Source organism: Erigeron canadensis, chromosome 9 (genome assembly GCF_010389155.1).
Source record: "Erigeron canadensis isolate Cc75 chromosome 9, C_canadensis_v1, whole genome shotgun sequence".
Lineage (NCBI taxonomy): Eukaryota > Viridiplantae > Streptophyta > Magnoliopsida > Asterales > Asteraceae > Erigeron > Erigeron canadensis.
This window is the reverse complement of record NC_057769.1, coordinates 33,150,401-33,165,593: the sequence shown is the minus strand read 5'-3', so window position 1 is coordinate 33,165,593 and position 15,193 is coordinate 33,150,401. Positions and strand designations below refer to the sequence as shown.

The 15,193-nt window shown below is 33.8% G+C and overlaps 1 protein-coding gene across 1 annotated transcript; it reads right to left on the bottom strand.

The window, feature by feature from the left end:
* Positions 1 to 1,986: 1,986 nt before the first annotated feature.
* Positions 1,987 to 3,288, bottom strand: LOC122583618. The gene is made up of 5 exons (XM_043756002.1): positions 3,201 to 3,288; positions 2,685 to 3,010; positions 2,500 to 2,634; positions 2,285 to 2,452; positions 1,987 to 2,130 (listed from the first exon to the last, which is right to left on the bottom strand). Exons 1-5 carry the CDS (start codon positions 3,286 to 3,288, stop codon positions 1,987 to 1,989), a joined length of 861 nt encoding a protein of 286 aa, XP_043611937.1.
* Positions 3,289 to 15,193: the final 11,905 nt, after the last annotated feature.

The window sequence follows — 15,193 nt, the reverse complement described above, 5'->3', positions numbered from 1 at the left end:
ATTTATGCGCCGTATTTTGGCTCTCATCATTGCTACCCATTTTGGGCCATCAAAAACATAGAATCTCTTTGATCACACCGTTTACATTTTCGTTCACCATCCTCTCAATAACATGTTTTTTAGTATAGAGCTATCCTATTGCCTTTGAAATTTACCGTTGTAAACAAAATTTTAACATTTGCTATTCATTTAACCCATGTGAATCTCACCGTTCATATTAGATCAAGTAGTTAACGGGACCTTTTTGGCTTTTTTTTCTATCTCATGGGTTTATTTCTCACCTTTATGAATATATAAGTTTTTTTTAACATCAAATTAGTAGTTAGTAGTTAACATCTCTACATCAAGTATCTTAAGGAGAAACAGAAAGCGGTATCGCTACGTTAAGTACTTAAGTAGAGGTAATTGTCTACATCTCAATCAACCACATTAACGGTCGTAAACAGTATTATTATTTATTAGAAATCATAACACGTGGAAGCAGAGACGGTACCAGAAAAAAAAATCTTGTAAGGGACAAAATTAAAAAATCCATGAAATATAAATCTAAAAGATGGCAAAATGTTAAAAATCTATAAGATAACTTTTAAAATCCATCAGAAATTTAAAAATATATAACAAATTTTGAATTTTGAAGGGGGCATTAACCCTCTTTTGCCCCTCATTTAGGCACACACCTGCGTGGAAGACAGTAGTATCGGGTGTTACTCACTTTGTCGCACCTTATTGACTTACAAAATAGGTAATAGAGGTTCCTTATGGAGGATTTAAGTTTGTTCAGCAAATAAGATCTCTAACACGAAACCGGTTAAGGACAACACATGCTGGAATTAAAGAAATTTACGAGTAATATGGAGGAAATGAGTGGAGCTTAAGTAGACTTGGCTGGTCGGAGAAGATAAGGAAACAATACTACTTGCTATTTTATGCTAGATCTTGTTTTCTTTTTTTTTTTCCTTATATATCTATCTATTTATATATTTATTTTTTTCTTTATATATCTTTTTTTTTCCTTATATATCTTTTTTTTTCCTTAAATCAGGAGCCATATTAAAATGTGATCATGAAAAAAATAGTTAAAATAACTAGTGGACCCAAATAAACCCTGAACCTGAACATAATCGTGTTGTGGTATGATGTGTGAAAGCAAAATCAAAGTGGTAAGTGGGTTAAAAACGACGTTTGTTGCCAAGAACAACGTTGTAAGTGGGTTAAAATATTACCGAGTTACTTATTTTTTTGAAAATTACTGAGTTATTTATTTGATTTAATATTTACCACTTCTCCGATGGTTTGTTTATTTTTCCGGCCACCATTTTTACACTCGTCTCTCTATCTCTCTCACAAGTACACAACTCACTTTTCTAGATAAAAAGAAAAAATATATATTTATAGCACGTATGGACCTAACTATATATACAATACTTTTCCGATAATGATTGTACGGATGTCACAGATAATAATTTTCTGACGGGTTTTTGGTTTATCCGGCAAAAAGCTTCCACAAACCCTCCCTCCCTCCCCCCACCCCTCTCTCTCTCTGACAAGATAACAACTCATTTTTCGAGATAAGAAGTAAAAAATATATTTACAACACGTACAGACGTCACTATATATACATTACTTTAATTTTCCGATAATGATTGTACGGACGTCATTCTAAAATAATAATTTCCGGCAAAAAGCTTCCACAAACCCTCCCACCCCCTCCCTCTCTCCCACTCTCTCTCTCTCTCGATAAACTCACAATATACAAATCATATATACAAATCACAAAATCAAAATCATTATATCATCCAATTAAGTATCAAACAAACAGATCTATCGTAAAACCAAATATTGGAATCAACCAAAACGATCCAAACTTCAAGTATTATACACACAATTACTAATCATAGAAACCACATATCCATATCCATAAAAACAAGTACTAATCATAGAAACAGAGATCCAATCGTAAAAACATTAAATCCATAACGAACTGACCTAGATTTGAGCTATATTCGAAGCAATAACAGAATCCTCTTCAACAACATCAACAAAAACCTCATCTCCGGCGACAGCAACAAAAAACTCCTCTCCGTCAACAACAACAGAAACCTCCACTCCGTCGACAACAGCGAAAACCTCCTTTTCAAGTATCATACACACAATTACTAATCATAGAAATGACAGATCCATATCCATAAAAACAAGTACTAATCATAGAAACAGAGATCCAACCGTAAAAATATTAAATCCATAACGAACTGACCTAGATTTGAGCTATATTCGAAGCAACAACAGAATCCTCTTCAACAACAGCAACAGAAACCTCCTTTTCGTCGACAGCAACAGAAACCTCATCTCCGTCGACAACAACAGAAACCTCCTCTCCGTCGACAGCAACAGAAACCTCATATCCGTCAACAGCAAAAACCTCCTCTCCGCGACGGTAACAGAAACCTTCTCTCTATCGACAGCAACGGAAACCTCCTCTCCGTCGACAACAACATAAACCTCCTCCCTGTCAACAACAACAGAAACCTCCTCTCCGTCGACAGCAACAGAAACCTCCTCTCCGCCGACAGCAACAGAAACCTCCTCTCCGTCGACAACAACATAAACCTCCTCTCCGTCGACAGCAACAGAAACCTCATATCCGTCAACACCAAAAACTTCCACTCCGCGATGGTAACATAAACCTCCTCTCCGTCGACAGCAACGGAAAACTCCTCTTCGTCGACAGCAACGAAAACCTCCTCTCCGTCGACAGCAACATAAACCTCCTCCCTATCGACAGCAACAGAAACCTCCTCTCTGTCAACAGCAACATAAACCTCCTCTTCGTCGATAGCAATAGAAACCTCCTCTCCGTTGACACCAACAGAAACCTCCTCTCCGTCGACACCAACAGAAACCTCATCTCTGTCGACAACAACGGAATCCTCCTCCCCGTCAACAGCAACTGAAACCTCCTCCCCGTCAATGGCAACTGAAACCTCCTCTCCGGCAACAACCGGCCTCTTTGCTAGTATTTTATCATATCAAAGGTTTTTAAAGGCAGGAGTGTAACAAAATACAAAAGCTCTATAATTGCTTTGCACAAAATCACCTCAACACCTTCGTTTCGAAAGTAGTCCATCATTAATGTTTCAGCTGTTCTTTTCCCTTTATCTTAACAACTTCTAACACCTATCGGATTCACATGTCCCCAATACGATTCCTTTTGAGTATCCCCAAGAGGGTCTCCATAAACCTCACTTGTACTTGTAACCTTGCATTGATTCTTTTGGCAAGTCCTAGCATTTTTACGGTGCCAATCACATTTGTCTTGTAATAGCACAAGTCAAGGATGCCATTATTTGAACAATTCAAGATTTAAAAGAAGACTACATTTTGCTTAAATGATCAAATCCATGAAAAACTTTTGTTTATATTTCAAAACCAACCAAGCATCTTACATTGTAAACTTTTGTCAAGTTTCAACATGGTATGCCTTTCGAGCTTGTTCCATGACTTGGGAGTCGTTTTTCGCCACCTATTATACTTGTTCCAAAGAAATTGCATATAACACAACATACATATTACATACAAGATTGAAAAGAAATTGCATCTGGACACACGCCCCAAGTATAACAACGTACCCAGACTCGAATTAGAATTTCTCTTTGAGTGTTTGACCAAAGTCCAAATATGCAACCATCTAGCTAAATGAAACTTCCTATATATTTTTGCTTGCTTTGTCCACTTTATTAGAAGAATAAAGTGAACGGAATGTGATATATTAAGTGGAAAATGATAAATCATTTTAAAAATTAGTTTAAAAATCCTTTAAAAAAATACAAAAAAAATGATATGTGGTCTCCATTAATTATCTTTCTTAATTTTGCCTTCTGAATTTGTCGCATGTCTTCATCTCATAATTAGGAGAATTCTCAGGTCACTTTCCGTTCACTTTATTCTTCTAATAAAAGGGACAAATTAAGCAAGCAAAAATAGGAAGTTTCATATATATAGCTAGATGCAATGGTTGCATATTTGAACTTTGGTCAAACACTCAAAGAGAAATTCTAATTCGAGTCTGGGTACGTTGTTATATTTGGGGCGTGTGTCCAGCTGCAATTTCTTTTCAATCTTGTTATATTTGACATGTATGTAATATGTATGTTGTGTTAGATGCCATTATATAAAAGAGTATGTTGTGTATATAGACGATCAATCAATATCGATCCTTATTTGTTAATTTTGATGCATTTGATTCTTTTGATGCATTTGATTCTTTTGAAAAGTTTATATAGTTTGTAGCACAATCAACTATCTTAAATTATAGTTTCGTTTTTTCTTTTTAAGTTCTATTTCAAACAAATATTAAAAGCACGACAAAACTTCTTTCAAAATGGCTTAATATAGTTACACATTGCGTTCTCAAACGTCGACCCGATCATATGACTATATAAAAAAAAAAGATTTTCACAAGCTACAATGCTCGTGCATAACTCAAACTTTTGAAATAAGATTTTCGCAGGCTACAATGCTCGTGCATAACTCAAACGTGGACTCGATGATCATATAACTAGTAAATGACGTCTAGTCAAATAATAAGCCGGAAAGTTCAACTCTATTTGGAACATGTATAATAGGTGGCGAGAACGACTCCCAAGTCATGGAACAAGCTCGAATAAAGGCATACCATATTACCATGTGGAGTTTATAATGTAAGATCCTTAATTGGTTGGTTTTGAAAGATAAACCGAAGTTTATTGCGTTCATCGGTGTCGATGGGGAACCTAAGAACATCGACGATAGTGACGACGAGCATCCACCCATCAACCTTAGCGAAAATGAGCCACTTGAATCCATTTACAATAAATAAAGATGGGTTGCAAATAAAACGAACGATAACTAATGAGTAGTTGTTCATATATGTTTGTTTAACTAATTAATGAGCTAATAAACAATGAATAGAAAACCGTATGTATTTGTGTTCGTGTTCATTCCATAATGAATTATGTTTGTTAGCATTTTGTTCATTTGTGTTCATGAACCATACACAAACGAACTAACATATTATTAGAAGCCTTTGGGATTGAAAATAAAACAAACATTCTTGTTTTAAAAATTATCCTGATTATATAATACTATACATTGGAACTATATATTTAATATCTAAATGAGTACGTCTACTAATAAACTAAAATATGATTATAGTATTCTTTGATCGACACGTGACATAATATTTGAGCAACACGTGTCACTTTTAGTCTTTATCCTAATTTGTATCTTTCTCATATACTAATAAAATATTTTTTATTATTTATATTATATTATATGATATACATAATTATTAATTACCATATAAATCATTTAAAAAATATCTTTAACTATTTAGGAACAGTTAATTTCGTACAAACCAAGTACAACCGTAACCCCCATCTCATATATATTTGGAAATAAAATCTTAACAATTATCAAATTTATTTGGATAATACTTAATTTTTTGATATTCTATATATTTTAATAAAAAAAATTTGATACGTCAAAGATTGCTCAGAATTTAGTGTATCTAATTTTCTATTATTATTTATAAATAGTTAAAGTGACATCAAGTTTTATGAAAAGCAAAATGATGCGACAACTTGTATGACTAATTAACATGACTCATCAAGTTTTAACGTGCAATTGTTTACATACAACTCAATAGCAGTAAACTAATATTTTGATAACGTTATAAATAGATCAAACTTAACTTGGAGTCTTGGACAAACATAATACCAAACATGACGACTAACTGAATACACATTGATGTACTTATATGCCACAATGAATATTTTTAAACTTTATGTAAAGGCAGTATATATACTTTGTATATAACTACAAAACATATATATAACCAACTCTACAACCAATTAGTGCAGGGTACAACAAATAAATGTCATCTACACATTAGCAATTATAATAATAGACTTCCAAAACTAGCTAGAGGTGATTCGTATTCAACAAAAAAAAATATAAATGTTTTTATTATTTTTTCTTATTTAATCCAGTATATCTTTTAACCTTCTAAGAAAAAATGACAAATATATATCTTACTAGATTAAACCCGCACGTTGTGCGAGACTGGGAACGTAAACTAAAATTAACTGATAAATACATTATTATTTATAGTTATAATAATATAAAAAATAGTCAGTTTACAACTGATGCAAATAATAAAATTATAATTTATAATATATAATATATACATGTATTAAATATGTTAAAGTGTGACTAATGACACTGTAAATTCCTTTTCTATGATATATATATATATATATATATATATAGGGGTTGGGTATTGTAAAACAAGTATTAAAGTAAAACAAATAAGACAAGATCTTGACCTTTAGATCATGGTTAAATTGATGCACGAAGATTCACGAAACAATCGATGCACGATGATTTTCATGATGCACGGTGATCACCAGTGAAAAGAAACCTATTTTTTTAATTTGTTTTACTTTAATACTTGTTTTATTTTACCTAAAACCTATATATATATATATATATATATATATATATATATATATATATATATTAATAAACAATCTCATTTAAAACAATGATAATTATTATTAAATTAATAAAAAGACAAGCATATATGAATATCTTTGCGCTCATATATTATCAAAATATGAAATTTTATTTATATAGAGATAAGTTACAAATATAGATTTAAATATCAAAAATATATGTGTGAAATTGATAAAGTAAATATCTAATTTAACATTGATGATATAATCAGTTAGTAAAAGTATTAGATATAATTATAATATTTTCTTATAAGAAATATTTATCTTTAGTCATGTAGTCGACATTAATATCACGAAAACATTTGCAAACGCGTTTCACTCGCAAAGTTTTTTCAAATGTAGTATTTTTTTTATAATCTCAGTTTCGATTTCAGCAGGTAAATGTTCCCATGATGTTGATGATGATTTCATCATCATCTTATGCATTTTCAAAAAAGAAGGCAGTTAATTGGTGATTATAGAATAACTTGGTGTTACGTGTGTATATATCGATGATTGATTGACAGATCATTGATTAATATATCTTAACTGTCGAACGAAATTACCGCAATCATGAATTCACGATCTCCATGTATTTTGGAAGGAGTAAAAATTACAAAGTAAAGCCTATTGTAGAGTAGTTTATGAAAACTTTGTTATTTGAACCATCGATTTCAAATTTATAAATGCTTAGAGTTTAGTAGACCCATACCCAACACTAGACACGGGTTTACGATATTAACAATATTAGATTTTGATACAATTAAATCATAAAAGCTTATAGTTTTGAAGATATAAGGTTCTAAGTATTATATTTTGCAAGTTTTAGTACAATAATCATAAGTTTATTACTGTCATTATTAGCCGAGACATATTGATGTAACCAGTGGCGGATCCAGGAATTTCGAATACTGGGGGCTAATCCTTTTTTCCTAAATAACAAGGTCGTCTCTTAGTAAGCATGGACCTAGGACGAGCCGAAGAAAAAAAGGCCCTACACAAGACGCTACGATCTAAATTAAATTATGTATCTTATTTTAAAAACGATGATAGATATCAATTTTGATTCTCCATTGTTTCATGCATTTACTTCTTAAGCGTGTAGGCATGCGTGTTATCAATCCTTCTCTGTAGAAGTGCGCGAATTCCAACTTCCAGCATACTTCCTAGTACCCACCTTGAATGTCATTGCTGGGGTTCGAATTATTAACATTTAACACTTATCGTTCTAATAAAACACATTATAAGTCATCTAGAGATAATGTTTGACACGGGCATAAATCTAATGTGTTATGTATATTTGATATATTCAATAATATCCTAGTAGTAAAAACTATAACATAACCTTCAAGCAAAATTTGCAATATCGTCTAAAGAAAAAAATAAAAATTCCATTCTAATGTTCTAAATATTGGTGGTCTAATAAACATCAACCGAAATTTTGATATACTGTACTATTTTAGTGGTAAAATAGGTTGTCCAATAGCCTTTTGAAATTCTTGATTCTTGTTATTAATTTGTGTTATTGATGGGCTCTAAGTTTTTTTCTTTTTACTGGGGTCATATTTTTATTTGACCTGGGTTCAATTTATATGATGGGCTAAAATTGTTACTTCTGGTTTAGCTTTAGGTGGGGTCTGACTCCCCCCCTCTTATAGCCTTGCATCCGCCCCTAGATGGAACTGTTTGGCGTAGTCATTCCACAAGGCACATGTTATAGGTTTTTAACATTTTTCCACTTTTTAGATTTTTTTTTCATAAGTTTTCTAAGTTTGCTCCCTTTGAATTTTTTTTCTGGTACCGCCTCTAGAATAATTTGAACCAAGTTATACTCATAATGTGATATCATTATCATTATTATCTTTTAATTTGAACGTTGCCTTATGTTTTGCTTTTACATTGTAGACTAGCTTAATTGGCTACTGTGTATGTTTCGAACAATTCATTACATTTACAAATTAAGAGCTGATTAAGCTCATATTTTGCACCTTTAGTACACAATATTATAGTTCAAATAAATAATACATATAAAGTAATTATTTTTCTCAACTAAAAATCATTATACATCATAAAAATATTCATGTGTAAACACTACAAGAAAAATGTCGTTTAACGACATGTTTAGCGACATTTATTAAGCCAACGATGCTTAAATTTACTTCTTAATTCCGGAATTTAAATTTAATTAACATTTTTTGTGACAATTTGCCCAATGTTTAGTTACCTAATGAAATTTTTTTTACTTTGTTTGTTAATATGCGGTTAGTTCATGTTCGTTCATACAACACAAACAAATGAAAAAGTAAATATCTATACTCTCTATATAAACAAACTACCCATCTCCAAATTAAACACTCTACCTTTAAATTCCCTATTTTATCCTTTTAATTTACACTACCACCAAACACTTTAATCCTGAAATATCAAAAATACCCTTACGCCCAATTTGCCTCCCTTACCTTCTCTGAAGCTGCTCACATATTATACCAAAAAACACACCCATACATCCCCCGAAACAAAACACACACATACATCCCCTCAGAATCGCCTCCCTCTAAAACACACATAGCCACCGCCCCCCAAAACCGTCGTCGTTTCCGCTGTCTAAAACACACATAGCCATAGGTACGGTAATCCAATAATTGAGCGGGTACCGCTAATTAACTAGCATTTTTTTACTATGTCCCGCCACATCGTGCGGGTACAAGACTAGTCTTTTTATACATTGATTGTTAGTTAAGTTAAACAAATAAATACAAGTTAAGAAAACTATATTTCTATTCGCATGGTTCTAAAAAGAGCTATGATGTACGGCTTGTATGCTTTGTAACAAACAAGATTGGGTCATTTCGACTTGTATGCTTTGTAACAAACAAGATTGGGTCATTTCGACTTATGGAATGATGGGCCAGTTTTGAATAATGGCCCACAAACAATCAACATTCAACAACACTTTATGGTCGAATAGTCGATGGATGCTGAATTGGTCGACTTTAATGTGGCACCTAAGTACGTAACCTTTGCTTTATGAATGACCGATGGATCTATATTCATGAAGACAACAAGTCCGGTGCCAACCGTGTGTCGACCAACCCGTCGACACACTCGTCAATGAGGTTAGCAATGGCAGGGGGCTCGTCGATGGCGAGTCCTTGGTAACCATCGATGCATTAAAGGGCTTGGACGGAGAGAGGGAGCGTGTATGGGACCTGAAAACAAAATAAATTTTTATTTTAAATTTTTTTTTGAATGAAACCGCTATTAATTTGAATGCAACTTTTTTTTTAATTTTTTTCTCTTCTATCTTTATGTAACATGCCAGCTGTATGCATTTATAATTTTACAGATTGTACGACATTATCTTAATAGATGATGATGATGCCGGAGCGGCAACAAAATCATGCTTCAATAAGTTGCGACCGATTGCCTTCATTATCTGCAAAACATCCTTGGCTGGCTATTCAGAATGGTGAAAACGACTTTGGTGACCAGATTTTCTACAACCTTCACAACCCATTGTCTACATATTGTTATCAAATCCCGGAGTTGGTTGGGAGGCGTATCCGGGGGTTTTTTCATGGCTGGATTATTCTCTCGAGTAATGTTATGTGGTCTCTTTGGAACCCATCAACTTCTAAGTTCATACGTCTACCTCCCTTGATTATATTGAAGGGTGGAGATTCTTATGATGATATCATCACACAGTGTTGTTTGACATCTCCTCCCAATGATCCAGGTTCAATTCTTCTCTTAACAAGAACTGATAAATCTTCATTTGTTTTTTGTCGGCTTGACTGTAAACGAAAGAGGTTAAGATGGACGGAAATGTCATATGCCAAACAACTAAAGAGAATAACTGGTGATGGTCGCTTGTTGCAATGGTAAAATATATGCCTTAAATACTGATGGTGATTTGATTAGAGCTGTATCTATCATTGACACTGTGGTTAAGGATGAAGAAGTTGTGATTAAACTGTTGTTATTTGGGTCACCTCCTTTTTACACCGTAAATTACCGTTGCGAAGGAATATATGAGAAATTATTTCTTAAAGGATCTTCTACAATGTTATTTTGCGTTGTTGTACGTTTTGTTGAGTGTGCAGAGAAAACAATAATTGCAGTAACTGTGTTTGAATTAAACACCGCTACTATAGAGTGGGCAGAGATACATAGCCTTGGTCATAAAGAGTGGGACATGACTGATGTGTCCGAATTGAACAACGATCAAGCGAATAAGTTGGCGTCAATTGGTCTTATGTGGGAGGAAATTTCAGATCTCAATGACTCTATCTTTTTTGTGGATCTTGCTCGTGATAACTCGGTATTTTACCTCCCTGAAATTGATTCAGAATTCGGGGGTTACATACATATTCGTGGGAAAACGGGCAGAATTATACATTCATACCACATGAAAGATAAAACACTCTCCCAATCTTATATGCTTTCTCCATTGCTGTCAACAAGCCATGTCTCATTGTGGGAAGAAAAAGGGTATTAAGTTACTTTTAATTGATTTGTGTTTATTTATCATTTGGGATTTTTTTTTAACATCATATTTTGTATAGGCCAAAAGGTGATTGTGCTGATTATAAACAAGAAGAAGAGGACAAGGAAGATGAAATCATCATAAGATCAGTTACGGATGATGAGGTTGAATCTAATGAATCACACTTGCTCAACATTCCGTTTCATTTATTGGAGACGGTTATGAAGCATTGCGTTGGAGTGGAATATATGAAGTTCCGTGCTACATGCAAACTATGTCATTTAGCAGCACCTTTGAGACGATGGAGGGACAAATCTGGATTAACGAGATTGCAGAATTATTCATTAGTTTCACCATGGTTAATGGCAATAGACGAAGAAGAGTCAATTATCACTTTTACAGATCCATTATTGGGTGACAAGTACTTTATGTATAGCTTACCGGACTTGAAATTCCAGAAGAGGATATATTGTTCCAGGTTTGGTTGGTTGTTGTATCATGACGAATCTACACTGGTGTTTGATAATCCTTTCACAAATGATATCCGCAAGCTTTCACCTCTAGATTATTGGCTTGCATATAGCTTCACCTTCTCTGCACCACCTACTTCCCCTAATTGTATGGTGGTTGGTTTTTTAAAAGGCACTGATGATTGGAATGTACACATCCATTTTGTTTCTGGGGCATTTTCGTGGCATATGCTTCATCTGAGTGTCGGTCAGCATAACAAATATGGCTTCCGTTTTCCAACCTTTTTTGGTCGAGATCTTTATGCCTTACTCGGGGACAAGCTTCATCTTTTCAAAGATTTGGGCGTAGTCGATTACTCTTGGGAGCAAGATGTAGCCAAAGCCCCAAAAAGTTGTTCCGGGACTAAACATTTCCTTACAAGACATGATCAACATCTTTTACTAGTTATTGTGTCTGAAGAATCTGTCGAGGTATTTAAGCTTGATGGAAGTACTAAAACGTGGGGGAAAATAGATAGTTTATAGGGCGGCTCATGATCTATATTTGTGACGAAACATGCCTTTGTACTGAAGCCAAAACACTAGAAATGGGAAACAAGATCTATTTTCCAAAACTACATTCCAAGAATGGGAGGATAGTGTTCTATTCACTCGAAACATGCGCGTACAGCACCTTCAATCGCAAAACCATCCAAGCAACTCACACCACGGTACGTTACCTCAATAATGTTCATACTTGGATTGAACCAAGTTGGTCCTAACGAACCTTATTAGTCAGAAGAATTGTCATTATGTTTGAATCTTTTTTATAATTTTGCATCATTTGTCTGTGTAACATATACCTAAACTTAGATGTATAGACATGTTTATGTGGTGTATTTCCATCATTTTTGTATCCATTTTTTTCAGCGTTCTTGATTACTTTTTTTTTCCGTCAGTTTCACGCTAAATTATAACCAAATTTTTTATTTATTGTTCTTATTCTTGATTGATTTTGTTTTCATCTTTCTTCTTGATTGAGCAATGTTGATGACTTTAGTATCATTTAGTGTCATTGTACTTGAAATCAAAGGATTCTAGTTAAGCTTTATTATTAGTTAGAATTAGGGTAGTATATAAGAGCATGAGTTGTAGGGAAGATCATGACTTAATCACCTATTTCGAACTATTGGTTAGCGTTCCTCTTTTATTTATTAGAAAATTTTTGTGTATAAAATCTTAGCTTCTCTTCATGACACCTACAAATTCACATTTTCTGTTTTGTAGGCCGAGTTATAAAGAGATTCTAATAGAATTCTTAATTTACCAATCTGCAGAATAATAAGATAATCAGACTACATATGAGTACAAGACATGGTCATACATGGCGTCTCCCTGTGAAACAGAAGCTTCTCCAATTGCTTCTAATGTGCTTAAAAAACACAACGTAAAATACATCCTTGTTTGGCAATTTTTCTTACCAATTTAAACTATCATAAGTCATAGCTAGATGTATGAGAATGTGTTCTCCAGAGTTATCTAACAATATTGCTTCATATACTATTCATGTATCAGCATATCGTATTTGAAAAGAACTCGTCTCAAAGCTAAATATATAGAAGCATAACAAAAAAAAAAAAGTGCCAGTAAGATGATATTTGCTGGTAGAATGAGAATAAAAAAATGTCACTTTTGCAAAGATTGTTTTCATTTCTTGTTTCTTAATTAATAGTTGCAGTAAACTTTGCAAAACAAGACAACTAAGATGAACCGTACTTTTTGAGCATGAGTCTCTGGTGTATCCCCTTTCTTTAACAATCTTTTCTTTGATAAAAGTGACTTTAATCTGCAACACAATTGAATGTGGGCTACAAAGTCTTTCGCATCCTGCCGACAATTGGGTTTTTTTTCACGAAATAATAAGTATCTACAGGTGGATCTCTTGTTATATAAAACCATGCAAAATCTAAGGACCTGGGTGTGTTACCCTTGGTAATGCACTAATTGTCGTTTCAGAAGAATTCCCACTCTCGTCAACAGATTTTTAGTAGTTCATTCTATTCAAGCTTTGTTGTATTTGTGAGATTTCTGAATCTATTCTGAGGGAAGGTCACCAATGGATCAGATATCATAGCACTTAACAGTTATACAAAAGTAAAAAATTAGAGCACATGTTCACCCACTGACCATGATACATCAGCAGTTACTTTCAGCCAGATAAATGCAGTTTTAGCAAATTGAAGCAATTCTTCCTTCCTAAACTGGGAAAAGTCGTGAGATATTCGAATTCAACCTTGTTCTATACGGAAAAATGTGAGGTTGGATAATGGGTCAAGATGGGATCGTGTCAAAACGGGTAATTGTTAGGTACAGGTCAAAACAGAACGTGCAGGTTTTTTACCTTTTCAATAACTTTTTAGTGTGTCAAATATGGTTTAAAAACTACATTAATATGAGAACTATTAAATCTTTAGTCAAAACGATAAAGCTGGGCGTTTGTATGCATAAATAAGTTACATTCGGGGCAACTTTCAATGCATTCACATTTTAGCTTATTCTTCTCCGTTTACCCTTTTGACTCGTTGGTGATATTTAAGTAAATGGGTCAGATTTGTTTCTCCGGATTCAATAGCGTGTAGAGTGTATGTGATAATATTACCAGCATTTCACCATCGTAAACTGAGAAAGCTTTTGCCAGATCTTGTATATTTTTAACTATGGCAACATGAATTTCCCTCCCTCCTGTTAGGCACAACCTATGTCCAGAGAAACAACATAACAGGAAAGTTTAATTGATGCCCTCTATCATGTAACGTGATCAAATCAAATTTAAATTGTGAGAGATGTTACCCAAATATAATGTGCAGTACATTCAGTTCTCCAAGAATCTGACTTAGACAAAAGAGTGAACCTGCTGTTAAACTCCATAAATCAGCAAATTCAAAAAGAACTTGTGTGGTATTGAAAAATAAGTCTAACAATTAAGTACTAGAACATTGTACCAATTTCAAGATCTATTTTGTTTAAGTTGACGAGCAAAATGCCATTACGATATACACACGCATTTTATACACTTCATTATGAAGTCATGAACATATATGTAGTTTGTCATAGAGAAACCATGCATTGTTGATCTAATGTCACCGGGTATTGCTGATTTATTGAAGCTAGAGAAGAATTTCCTGACTTATATGTTGGATATTTTAGTGTAATTGAGTTAACTTGTTTGATCAGTATTGTCATAATAATACATCATATAGGATTGGTGGTGCGGAGTGCACGCCTATTTGAATTTATTATGACCTTAGGGGCGAAGCCCCTAAGGTATGGGGGTCCGGGGGCAGCGCCCCTGGGAGCGGGGTCCAAGGGGCAGAGCCCCTGGCTGGGGTCGAGCTTGAGAGACTAAAAATGGCAATTTTCGGAACTTGAGGGACTAAAAATGGCAATTTCGAAACCTTGCAAATAACTGCCTTCTGGTGGATTTATACACCCCGTAACAAGATTTCTGATCATTCTTTTTCTTCCTTCTTTCTGGTTCTTTTCTCTCAAATAATAAACACACAGAACGTTCTTAATTCTCTGAATTGTATCCGATTGAATAGTTTGGGTGAACCACCAAATTTATTCAATCTGAAAGTGATTACACGCCTTTCAGAGTTTGATTATATCCGGTTATCAATTCGTTATTCACGAATTTCCCCAACAAAGATTGAATCAATTTACTGAAG